This window comes from Antechinus flavipes, chromosome 3, assembly GCF_016432865.1.
Source record: "Antechinus flavipes isolate AdamAnt ecotype Samford, QLD, Australia chromosome 3, AdamAnt_v2, whole genome shotgun sequence".
NCBI lineage: Eukaryota > Metazoa > Chordata > Mammalia > Dasyuromorphia > Dasyuridae > Antechinus > Antechinus flavipes.
Window position 1 is genome coordinate 383863655 of NC_067400.1, and position 13851 is coordinate 383877505.

A 13851-nucleotide genomic window follows, 5' to 3' on the forward strand; every position below is an offset into this window, starting at 1 on the left:
AAAAATGGCTATTTTAGATTTAGAGAGGAAAGACATGAAGAATAAGAGGGAGAAGATTGTCTATAGCTAAGGGAAATCATGTTACTTATTTAGATGGTAGAATGTCAAAACATTCTAACATTGTGCAGTTTTTCACTGTCTCAGCTAACCCTGGATTAACCTCTAAAATTTAAGAGATTCAGTTCAATTTTTGTGCCTGGTCTAGGTCTTTGGTATGAACAGGCTTTCTCATGAGAATTCCAATACTTCTGGCTCTGATCCCAGTTGGATCTAGGAATTTCAAAAGTGTGTGAAAAATGAAGACTAATGAAAATACATTAGCCACCAAGAACACTGGTGAACCGGTTAGATGCGCTCAGGAAACATACCTTTATCTTTTTAAAGTAACTCATTACCTAAGGATGCATTGTTGAGGAGACTGAGTATGAATACTTCAAGAGGTTTTTAACCTGCCATTGGAATGAAAAACGGTCACAGTCAAAGTAAAGTATTGATTACAGTAGTTTCATAGGCAGTATAATTTATATGTAATTCTTTATCAAAAGTGAATTAAATTTAAAGAATTCAAACTTCCTTTTTATTACATCTGATCCCGTTTATTAGTTTATGGGGGAAAGACAAGTCCTTGACTAGAACATTGATGGGTTAAGATACTGATCTCTGTTATGTGCATCCTTTTGACATTGATTATCATACAAATATATTTTAACCAAAAGTAAACTGAATTTTTACCGACTAGCCATGTTTTTGTCCTTTAGCTTCTAGTTCTTCCCTAGGCCCTTAAAAACAAAAATAACAATAAAAAAAACCACAAACAAAATCCCATGATTTTTACTTAGTATCAATTTTTTGTATTTATTTATTCTTGCAAATTTATGTGTCTTCCTCACCTTAGAATGTAGAACATAAACTCAATTTTGTCTTTTTGTTCCCAGCACTTACTATAGTGCCTGGCACAAAGCAGGTCCTTCAAAGAATATTAATTTTTTAATTGTTGGATTTCTTTGAAAATGTTTTTTTGTAGTAATATTCTTAAGAAAATAATAAATTTAAGTGAATTTAAGTGAAATTAAAATTAAGCTTTTAATGAAAGCTTTTTCTATCTGTCTTTTATTAGACATTTAAAACCCTCATAAGCACCATTGACCACCTTATTCCTTTTATAAGAGTGTGGAGCACTTGGTAATGGCTGAAGTATTGCTGTTGGTTTATTTCACAAATTTAGTGGAAAATGCATTATCATTAAAATAACAGATTTAAATGTAGCAAAGTACAGTAAAATGATTTAGAATTAAAGGGTCTGGATCTGAATGCCAGTTGAATTACTTTTTGCCTCTGGGACCGTGGAGACATCAATTTCACTTACCTGGACTCAGTTTCCTCATCTAAGAAACCAGGTTTTATCTGTGGGATTAAACTAGCCAGGCTCAATGATCCCTCCCATTCAAGGATTATAATGCTATTAAATGTGGTCCATTCTTTAAGTCATTAAAATAAGATCAGCAGAAGTGCTGAATCTTCTACTATGTAACTTTTATAAAGAATGTTAACATTTAATCCACAGGGGATACTAATGGCAGAGGATTCTGGTAGCAGGTTACTCTTTTATGGGGTTATTGACCATAAGCATTTTAGGAAAGGGAAGAAATACTGATAATATGACAGGTAGTAGTTTAGGTGGCATCTGATACCAGTGTAAATGGTGTCTGAAAGCCAAAACAGTTTTCTTTGCTCTGCAGGATTTTTTTTTAAAAGAGTTAAAAATTTAGTTTGGATAAATTATGGGATTTCATATTGTGAAAATTTGTTGTCATATTTAGACCATAATAGATATAGCTTGATTTGGCACAAATAGAGAATCTAATAAATAGAAAATAAGATTTTGAAGTCAGTAGGGTAGTGGCTAGAACTGTGACTCAGATTTTTTTTTAAATGACCTTGTTTTAAGAATGTTGTACTCTTTAGTCTCTAGATTTGTTTATTTGCTTTTTGGAATATTACTTCAATGAAATTATTGTCAAAAGAAGTGGCTATTTCTTCCCTATGGATCTGGAATAGTACATTAATACAAAGCAATATGTACTTATGAGAAAAAGATGAAGATTTTAATTGAACTACAAATATAAACAAATATGCTATTATGCCATATACATGAAGGGAACTATCTAAAGAGAATAACCTTGAAGAATTTTATTTTTTTTATTCAAGGAATTATTCAGAATTTTAATCACTGAATAAAGTGATTAATACATGATGAGAAAGAACTTGTTTGCTTCTAAACCTTGCAATGTGCAAGTTTTTTTAAAAAGCTGTAATAAAATGATTCTCCCTAAGCTCCATCTCCCATCATCACAACCAGCTGTATATCAAAGTTAAATTATATGATCTAATATATAATGTTTAAATTACCACACTTTTCTTTATCGTAAACGAATATTTGTTGAAATGAGGTTGGAATTCCTTTATCAAAGGAATGTTATAACAAATGTATGTATTACAACAAATATGTGAACATTGCAGGCTCTCTTTACTTACTTCCCACCTCAACTGCCACAACCAGAAACATAATTTACAGAAATGAAAACAATCTCCAGCTAGTTTGAGCCTCTCTCTAAATAGAATCACTTAGGTTTGTCTGGACCAGTTTCCTCAGCACACACCTGGTGTATATCACTTTAAAAAATAAATTATGCCTCATTAAATTACAATTAAATGGAATCATGATCATTTGTTTTTCTGGAAGGAAGATGTTTTGCATATTGAAAACCTAATTTGTTGCAGGTGACAAAAAGGCTGAACAGATTATCTAATATCACTTCATTTTTTGAGGGGGGAGGAGGTTATGCTTGCTTGTTATTTTGTCTAAAGTTCAATAACTCAGAATTATAGACATGAAATCTCTTATGTTTTAAATTTTAAAAACATCATATCATCTAAAACTTGATTATTTTTTTCTGTTGATTTAGCTTTGATACTTTTTTATTTTCTTTGGACATTTAGGAAAAAGGGAATTTTTCTGATTCCATGCTGTTATTCTGTTTGCTAAAGAAGACTTTCAATAGAAATAAATTAAATGTTTAAAGAGATTTCTTAATAATATTTAATAAATAACTTTTACAAAAGTTCTATCGATAGATTTGATTTGAAGTGGTGAGAAAAATAGGTTCTGAGATAAAAGATTAGGGCAAGTCTAATCTGAAATGTAGCATGTAGTCTCAGGAGATAATTTTTAATGCTCAGGTGATTGGGTAGAAAACTCTTTAAAAAGATCCCAAGCATACTACTTTGAAGCCTAAAATTTTCAAGTTAGGAGAAACTTGAAGTATCTAATCCAGTCAACTCATTTCACATTTGAAAAATATTGATAATGTTAAGTAACTTGTCCATATCGTAAAGTCATGCCCTATCCAAGGTACTTTACAACTTCAGTTTTTGCATAGGATACCTAGGGATAGCTACCATTTCAACCGCACTTTAGGGCATTGATCTTAAAATCATTATAAAATTTTCCTATAAAACAATCCTGTCAAGTTTATAATACAAATAATGCTCACTTATGGCTGATGAAAAAATGGGGGGGGGCACTTTGAGAGTTCTAATCACTTTCGTATGAAGTGTCAGAGCTAGGGCTTTAAACTCATTTCTAAGCTTTGGAACTGAAAGAACTTGAGAGACCAATTCTACATCATAGCTTTAGAAGGTTGTCAGAGTGACTTTTGGGAGAAGAGGGCTCAAAACATCAACTTAAAAAATCTTTAAAATTCCTTATAAAAATTCTATCAATAAAGAATTAAAAAGATGTCACTGGTGGAGGCAAGGAAGAAGAGATTTTGAGGTTGTCAAGTGTTTTTGGAAGGCCTAGGGATTAAAGCAAATTCTTCACGTGGAAAAATAGGAAATACACTTTAAAAAGAGACATTATCCTAGACTCTATAACCATTTCTGAAGGATATTTATCCAATATAAATAATTCACTTAAGATAGAAACCAAAAAGTGCCTAGAAAATTGCTTCAGCCAATAAACAATTGATATGGCAACCAAAAGCAGTACTTGCTTGCATTTATAAGACAGTTGTTGTGAGGCTCAAATAAGATAACACATGCAAAATACTGTAAATCTTAAAACATTAAATTATTATTATTATTATAGTTAAGTTATAATTATTATCTTACATAATATAAGAAAGGAAGAATATGAATAATGTTGCCTCATAAAATGATGAGAAGCAGTATAGAAAAAAAATATATATAGCTCATTGAAAGTCCCAACTAAGCAAAATTGTCCTACAAATATTTGACAGTGAAATTTGGAGAACCACAGACAAAAGTGAAAAAGATCCACCAATGATTAATTCTAAAGCAAATCTCTGTATCTGCCATATTTGAACTCTAATAATATAATTTTTGATATGTTATATAATGAAGTAGAAATAAAGAAAACAAAGATAGGAAGATCAGGCAGACTAGAAAAGCATGAATAAGTGACTGGATGAATGAAAAATCATTTATTAAGAATTTAATATAAATAAATCACTGTGAGAGGCTATAGGGAGAGAAATAGAAAAACAAGACATTTCTTGCTCTCAAGGAGTTCATATTGTTTAAAGGGAGAAAACTGATTTAGCTTTCAATTAGAAGTAAGATGGTCATCTTGATGGTCCAGTGGTTAGAAGGCTGAATCTAAAGTCAGGAAGACTGATTTTTCTAAGTTCAAATCTGACCTCAGACAATGATTATCTGTGTGACCCTTGGCAAGTCCTTTAACACTGCTTGCCTCAGTTTCCTCATCTGTGAAATAAGGGGAAGAAAAATGGCAAATTGATAACTTTGCCAAGATTACTCCAAATAAAGTCTTGAAGAGTTGGACATTACTGAAAAACCATTGAACAACAATACTAGTTAGATGGGAAGAATTAAATAAATTGTTAGATTATTTTAAAATGAATTATAGAGCAATACATTCCCAAAAAGTGCTTCTTGTTGATGTCAAAATCATATTATTCGTGGAAGATATATTAACAAAAATAACTTCTTGACTCTCTGATTACTAGTATCAAATGAGACAAAGTAGGGAGATCAATATCTACAGAGCCTAGTCACTGTCCTAGAGAATGTCTAGCCCAAAGTTCTATCTAGATGAAAGCTTCTATATGGATGATAACATTTTCCAGATGTTTGTGTTGGCACATGATATTGTGTTGATTACATTAATCCTCAGAACATTGAAGAGACTGTTTTATTAGATCTTTAACATTAAAAAAGAGCTTGGCCTAACAATGCAGGCAGAAAAACAATAACTACAGTTTGATGAATTGGATGAACAATGCCTATTGTTAATATCCCAAAATGTATCTGACAAAACATACAAGTGGCTCATTTTCTATATATCTTTCCATCTTTTTTGGCACCATATACAGATGCTGAATTGGGCCTTGAAAGGAATGGGAAGAGAGTGGGCTACATAACCTTTGAGAAAGTGTTCAGTTACCTCCCATTAACAGCCTTTAAGCATCTTCTTGAAACAGAGGCTTATTTTTATAATAACATTCTTCTGATGATTCTGAATAATACATATGATAGAATACAGTAGTAACCAAAGAGCTACTGTGCTATTACCCACAAAGCTTTGAAGAGGTAGTTGGCAGGTGTGAGTTAGGAGTGCTTTACCAAAAAATGTCATTCAAGAATGTCAGCACAGTAGAGAAGGATGTGGACCAGCTGTGGCAAGAGTGATGGATACCTGTGGAAAAATCTATATGCTCCTTTGGTTTCTAATCAGGGTCAAGAAATCCAAAGCAAATCTCCCATTCTAGTAGTGTGAAGGAAAGTTGGTTAGGATTAGAGAATTTGACTGGCTTGCAATCCATGTTATTAAGAGATACTTGCTGAGGTCACAAATTTATCAAAATATCAAAGTTGAAAGAGAAGCAGATAGAGATGAAAATGTGCTAGTCTTACACATAGGGTTAGCAGATTTCACAGGACTAGGGATTGAAACTAGATATTCATACTGTGAACAGTTGAGAGGCAGCTAGGAGGTGCCAATAATTCTAAAGCTAGATGTTCATACTGTGAACAGTTGTGGGGTAGCTAGAAGATGCCAAGAATTTTAAAGCAAAAGAAAGCAAAAACTCTAAAGAGCAAAAGTCCTGGAGTCAGGAGGGTCTGAGTTCAAATCTCAGCCTCAGACATTTAACACTTAGTATCTGTGCAGACCTGGACAAATCACTTATTAAAAAAAAAAAAAAAAAGATGTCGATCTGTAAACAATTAAATCAGGGAAGAGTTCCTATGCAAACATGGCTGAGAAAGTAATACTACTTAATAGAAAAGAATAGAGATTTTTTGTTGTTGTTTTGTTTTGTTTTGTTTTAGAAATGCAGGAAATTTAATGTGTTGGTGCTAATTTGTTGATTATTGGGAAAATAGTATGTTGCAATATTAAAAAATACTTTTCACTTAAAAATAAAAACAGAAGAACATTTTAAAGTATAAGGTAATTTCAATTGCTCTAAATAAACTTAGAGAATACTTTGTGCTATATATGTATAGCACATTCTTTAAAAACATTTTTATAAGAATTTATTATGTTTCATTTCTAGTGTCTCCTACCTACTCTCTCACCTAGTGAACCATTTAAAAAATACAAAACCCTTCTTAAGAAATATTTATAGTCCATTACATCTCTAGACAGAAATAAGTAGTGTGTTTCACCTATAGTCTTTTGGATGTGTTGTCCATCATTGTTCCAATTAGAGTTCTAAAGTCTTTTAAAATTGTTTTTCTTTGTAATGTCATATAAATTGTTTCCCTAATATTGCTCTCTTAACTTTGTCAATTCATTTGAGGTCTTCTCAGTTTCTTTTGAACTATTTTGTCATTTCTCATTTAACTCTAATAACGCTATTATGTTCTTCTAACATAACTCATTTAGCCATTCCCCAGTAGATGGGCACCCCTTCCTTTTCTTATACACATTTTTGCTTATATAGATCCTTTTTCTATATGAATTATTCTTCCTAGTTTAAAAGTGAATTAAAGTTATAGTTTGACATGTGTGCTTAATAAATAGAAATCAATCCCAAGCAGCTAGCATAATGACTTATACGTAACTATTTTAAAAATACATAATTGATCTTGATTTTTATTATTATTGTATTATTTATTTTTATTTATTATTATATTGTAAATTATTCTTCAATAATTTAATTTTTATTTAATGTTCCCTACATTCTTTCCCTATATTCTACTATTCCTAGAAATAATATAAAAACTAATAATTCCACAGGATGGATCTATGGGGATTTTTAAAAAAAATGTTCATTGTATGTCCATCTCTTCAACACCCTATGTGCCCTGGCACATACTCATATCCAAAGATGCCCCACAGAGAACTGGTGTTAGACATTCTGTTGCCCTGTGCAAATGTCGCCTCCCATACAATAAACATGTTTCCTAGGCTTACATAGCCTGGGCTAATCTGAGGAAGGAACTGTAATCATCTGTCCCTTGAGAAGGCTATGCTGGTTGCCTGAGATGAGGAAAATACATAATGACCACTTTACTCAATAATTACAATATGTTTTATTATCATTGATACAAAAATTTAATAAGCCACATCCTAGTTGATTTATGAATTTTTTAAATTCATATTCTCTTCAGTATTAGCATACTTTTTTTCCCCCTCTGAGTTCTCCACTCACCTTTCCTAAAGCAAAAAAGATTTTGCTGTATTTAGGCATTAAATGACATTTCCTTTTTCTCTAGCAACATAATCATACTGTCAGAAATGATACCTTCTTCTTGGTTGATTGATAATAAGAGCTCTAGATGTTATGGTGCTAAATGTTTGTGTTAGAGAATGATTAATGTGGACTTTATTTATAACTGTTTTAATTTTACATAGATTTATTTTCCTTGCTAATTAAGTTCAGCAATTTGTTATTACTTATTATTTATTATTTTTTATTTTTATTTTGTTTTTCAATTGAGATCTAAGATTTTGGGAACTCAAAATGTAATAATCCACTCCACTGTCGCAGGTTTAGTCTTGAGAGTTTCCTGGGACACTGAGAGATTAAATAACTTACTCATGGTCACACAATTATTGTGTGTAAGAAGAAATTAAATGAGACTTTTTGATCCCAGTGTCACCCTTTGAACATTATGCCACATCATCTCTTATGATATGGATTTTCTCCAATTTTTCTTCTCTTTTAGGATTTTTTTTTTTAATGAGCCAGCTCAACATTTCCAATTCATGAGATTAAAAATTTAGATTGAGTTGTTGTGCAGTAGTTTTTTTTAGTCATGCCCAATTCTTCATGACTCCATTTAGAGTTTTTTGGGCAAAGCTACAGGAGTGGTGTGCCATTTTCTTCTCCATTTTACAGATGAATAAACTAAGGCAAACAGGATAAAGTGATTTTCTCAAGGTCACACACTAGTCAATGGCTGAGGCCAGATTTGAATTCATCATTGTCAATCTTCCTGACTCCAGGCCTGGTATTCTCTTCACTGTGCCACCTAGCTGCTCCCAAAATTTTGAAAACATCAATTAAATCAGCCTATACTGTCTGAATTTAAAGAGATAAATCAAAACAAGCAAAAAGGTTCATGCAAGTGTAGAACAAAACATTTTCCATCCTTTTATCACAGACTATTGACTGCATGTAGGAAAGATAATGCCATTTTGCCAAAAACAAGAGTTAGAATGATTACCATAACTGTTTATGGTTCAATTAAATATATGTTTTTATCTACATTTATGTCCATGTTCTGATTCTGCTTATGTGCCAAAGAAATGTATGTTAATTACCTTATGAGGCTCTGAGATATAGAAAAGGGGACATTAGAAATCATCCAGTTCAAATTCATCATTTATAGGTGAGGAAGCTGAAGCCCATGGAATTAAAGTGACTTGCTTAAATTCTTCCATGTGATAAGTGGTAGTATTAAAGTTTAGCCTCTGATCCTCTTCTCTCTAGATTCAATATCATTTTCTAGCTGGTTATATTTGTGATTGGATGCTCAATTAGGTGAGTGAAACAAGAAAATAGTATATTCCACTAGCACTTTAAAATATGAATGCTTCTCTGTCACCTTAAAACCTTTGTTAATGGAGCACCAGTTGTCATAGAAGCCCGTCTTCATTTTCATATACTTAAATTTATTTTCCTATGAGCTTATCCAGTAGATCAGAAACTAGAGAATGTATGTGACTTAAAGGTCAGATATGTTTAAAAGTCATACAGAATACAATTACTTATGAATGTCATAGTATAGTTTGCCATAACAGGCCCTTGATTTTTAATTAGTTGAAACTAGTAACTAAGATATAATTTTTGAGTTTCAGTTTGCTACTATTAAACAAAAAAGAACATTTTTTATAATCTGTTCATCTTCTATATAAAACATCTCCTTGAAGGTACATTCTAATTTGCTCTGGCTATACTTATCAGAATCATCTCATAAGAGATTTAGCCTTAAAACCATGTCTGAGGCATGTTGATTATTGCCACTAAATATTAAGATTTTATTTTCTATCATGAAGATTACTGAGATGCAAAGAAATAAAGTTTTAATAACTTGAGATTTTCTGAAGTGCTGTAACTTAAACATTCTTTACATAGCAGTGTTCTTTAAAGAATATATCAGAGAGACAGCTAGATGGTACAGTGGATAGATTTACCAGCCTTCAAATCAGGTGGACCTAAGTTCAAATCCAGACCTCTGACAATTGACACTTACTTAATCATGTGACCCTAGGCAAGTTACTTAATCCCAATTGCTTTGTAGATAGAAAAAAAGGAAATATTTTTTAAAAGTATACACTAGAGATTTTTTTTCCTCTATGATGATGCTGTAAGTTTGTATTGAGATGAACTCTGTAGGCAATATTACTTAAAGCAGAATTTACTTCTGATTTTAGAAAGGAAAAAAAAAACAAATTATTTAGTACAAGCTTTTCTGGGAGCCAGGAGTACCACTTGCTGCTTCTGAGAGTGTGAAAAGAAGTCTGGATTTCCCCAGAACCCATTCACTTACAGGCTATTTTTACATGCATATTCACAAATGTGTGCATGCACACATGGACTTCTATAAATGTTCTTAAGCTTCACAAAATTGCACATTGAATTCTTATTCTTATCTTGTGAAGTAAGACCTTTGTTGTCAGTTACATTTCATCTCAAAGATATTCAATCACTTTTCAATAGGGCCTTCTCTACTAAATTTGATAAATGATTTTCTTACTAAGAATCAGTTATGCCCACTCTTCCAAGTCAAGTCAACATGCCTCAAACCATCTTGCCACTCAAGTCACAGAGATAGTAGATAGTATGTCAGTTGTAATTAATATTCTTTTCTCCTTTCCTCCTTCCCTGCCTCCATCTTTCCTTCCCTCCATCTCTCCTTTTTTCCCCTCTCTTCCTTCCTCCTTTTTTCTTGCCTTCCTCCCTCTCTCCCTGCCTTCCTTCTTCCTTCCCTCCTTTACTGCCTTGTACATGAAGATCACAGTCATGTGATACTATATTTTCAATTCTATTACACATTCCTATTATTTATATCATATTATTCTATTATTACTTTTATTTTCTATTTGTATGCATAAATTAATAATAGAGTATTTTAGTGTCAGCTTGTTCTCTTCATACTTTTGTTCACTGCTTTCAGTATAGGTGATCTCAGTGGAACTGCTGACCAGCAGTGATGCTTCTAAGTGTCAGTAAACTCCAAATAGATGGCTTTTGAAATAGCTCAGATTTCCAGTTCTTTGAGACTCTCCCATTCTCAGGCCTATTTTTCATTAACCAGACTTGCTTCTTTCTGTGCATTTTGCTATAACATTTACCCTTACTTCCTTGCATATGTATCAATATTTCATTTAAACCCATATCTTTGAACAATATTTCAGAAAGATTGTAACATTTTCAAAATGAAATGTATTTGATCTTTTTGTAGCATTTGGTACCTGCCAGTATATGGAAGGATAATTAGATTGAGAATCCTAGAATCTGGGATCAAATCATAAGTTTTTTTTAAATTTTATTTACTGGTTGTGTGATCTTGAGCAAGTCATTAATCTTTTTTCAGCCTTAGTCTCTCCCCCCCAATGAAAATAAATAAAATAAAATAAAATAAAGGGGTTGGTCTAGATTCTAGCTTCTTCATCTGTAGTTTGCAACCTTACATGGGATTCTATAACTGAATGTGGGGGAGGGTCACAAAATTATAATTTATTATAAGCAAATGTTTGATTTCTATACCTCTTTTCTGTACCTTTATACCAAGGATTGTATAAAAATTTCTTGGGCAAAAAGGGTTTTTGAGTGGAAAAAGTTTAAGAAGGCCTGGTCTAGATAACTTTTGAGATCTCTTCCAGCTCTATATTTTTAACCTTATTTGTTGTAATGATTGTTTCCATGCTGTTATTTGAGTGATACTTGATATCCTTGGACTTAATTATCTCATATTGTTTACTCATGGAAGCAATTGAAGGGTTAATATTTTTTTGCTTCTTCAGTAAGGTCTTACATTTTGCTTTCTGTCACAAATTTACACACAAGTGACATCCACGAGAAAACAGTGGCCAGTCACAGAAACTCAGCCAAACTTTTTTTTTTTTAATCGATGTAAATCTCCTGTGCCGTTTAAATGTCGGAACTAAATTTACCAAACTTGGCAGATATGTAAAGCTGAGCAGGACTGCCAAGTGTTCCCAGTTTCAAGCAGAGATAGTTCTAACAGTTCCTGAAATACTTGTAGGAGGCACCTGGTGGTAATTGCAGTTTCACAATTCTTCCCAAGCGCCTACCTTGCTATCTGGCATCTCTGCACACAGATGATTATTACAGTGATGATAAAGTGTCAGAATAGAACAGTCCCAAAATAAAGCTCAGCCCCCAGAAGATAAACACATTCCCACAAAATATCCCCACTGGAGAACCCTTAGGAATCAGAGAGAGGTTCCTGACATCACAGCCCAGCTGGTTATAACAAACATATTAAACACACACATGCATACACACATGCACACACACATACACGGCTTCTTTAATTTTTTTTTTTTAATTTTCAACCAGGGGTTGTTGTCTGAAATTCTGCGTAAGGAAGAAGACCCTAGGACAGCCTCCCAATCTCTCTTGGTAAACCTGAGGGCCATGCAAAATTTTCTCAATCTGCCAGAAGTTGAAAGGGATCGTATCTATCAGGATGAGAGAGAGAGAAGCATGAACCCCAATGTGAGCATGGTATCTTCAGCCTCCAGCAGTCCAAGCTCCTCCAGAACTCCCCAGGTAAGATTCTAGTCTTATTATCCTCTTTTTATCTTTCCTAATAGACAATTTCTGGCACCATTAACGTACTTCACTACCAAAATATGGGTATGATGAGCTATAGGTAACCACAATTGATTGAATAAATCAACATTTTGATTGGATAACATTGAATAACAACAATGACCATAAAGTGGTGTAGTGATTACACTCCTTTAGAGGATTTCTCTTAGACTATATAGATTTCATTATTCCAACTTCTATCTTACATTTTCTTCCCTGACATACCTGTGAAAGAGGAAACAAAAGAGCAAGGGATGCTAGATAGTTGGAGCTCAAAATATTTGGGAATTTTATACAGTGAAATTTAATGATGGGCTTCCCTAAGTATAAAAAATTAGATTTGATGAGGCAGGAAGGTAACTATTTGCTATTACTCCTTGGGTTGGCCTAACTATAGGATGCTGTAAACTTCAGTGACTCATTCATAATTCCATACAAAATGTGTCTTTGTAAACATTATTCTCTCCAAGAGTCTTTCCACAAAAGCCTTTACTTGGAAGTCATGTGTGCTCACCAAGGTCAAGGCAATTGCAGAATTCGGAGGTGAAAATTCTAATAAATTTCTGAGCCAGCTCAATTCCAGTTAGCAGCCTCGGCCTTCCCATTTCCTACTTTTAAAGTAATCACATGATATAGCCATCTTGATTTAGTGTTTTTACACTATCTATACATAGAAAAGTTATAATTGTTAAATGTTTGTCATGTATATATGCTCAGCTTCTATCAATCTGATTCTGTTTATTAATTTAAATACTCTAGTTATTGATAGAGCAACTTCTGAGTTAGACACAAAGATAGAACTTTGTTTTAATGAAAATGCTTATGGTTTTTCAATAACATTTACATCTTGATATTTTAATATATTTACATCTACATCTACAAAGATTATGGGGCCCTATATTTAGAGCTAGATTGGGGGCTATATAATCTACTACCCTCATTTCACATAGAAGAAGACTCAACTTCCACAAGTTTGTGACTTGCCCAAGATTATGCAGCTAGTAACTCTCAGAAGTGGTATCTGGACTCAGGTTCTTTGATTATTGCTGTATTTTGTCAATCAGTCAACATTTATTAAGTACATACTGTATTAGGTACTGTGTTAAGTGGTGGAGATACAAAAAAGCAAAAAACAGTACATGCTCTCAAGGAGCTTAAAAATCTAACAAGAGAGACAAAATGCAAACAAATATTTGGTTTTTTTTTTTTAAATTTTTTGGTTTTTTTTTGTTTTGCAAGGTAATTGGGGTTAAGTAACTTGCTCAGGCTCAAACAACTAGGAAGTGTTAAGTATCTGAGGCCAGATTTGAACTCTCCTTACTCCAGGGCTTACACTCTATCCATTGCACCATCTAGCTATCCCCAAATAAATATTTGTAAGCAAGCTATATACAAGATACATAAGAAATAACAGAGGGAAGTCATTGGAATTAAGAAGGTTTGGGGAGGGTTTCCTGTAGAAGATGAGATTTTAGTTGAGCCTTAAAGGAAACTACAGAGATCAGTATTCAGA

The 13851-nt window shown here is 32.8% G+C and overlaps 1 protein-coding gene across 1 annotated transcript in view; it reads left to right on the forward strand.

The window, feature by feature from the left end:
- SATB2 (SATB homeobox 2) overlaps nt 1–13851 on the forward strand; it is a 212996-nt gene that overhangs the window by 130106 nt on the left and 69039 nt on the right. Inside the window, exon 8 of the mRNA XM_051985926.1 lies at nt 12084–12296. Within this exon, the coding sequence (XP_051841886.1) occupies nt 12084–12296 (213 nt within the window). The remainder of the gene's footprint in view (nt 1–12083; nt 12297–13851) is intronic.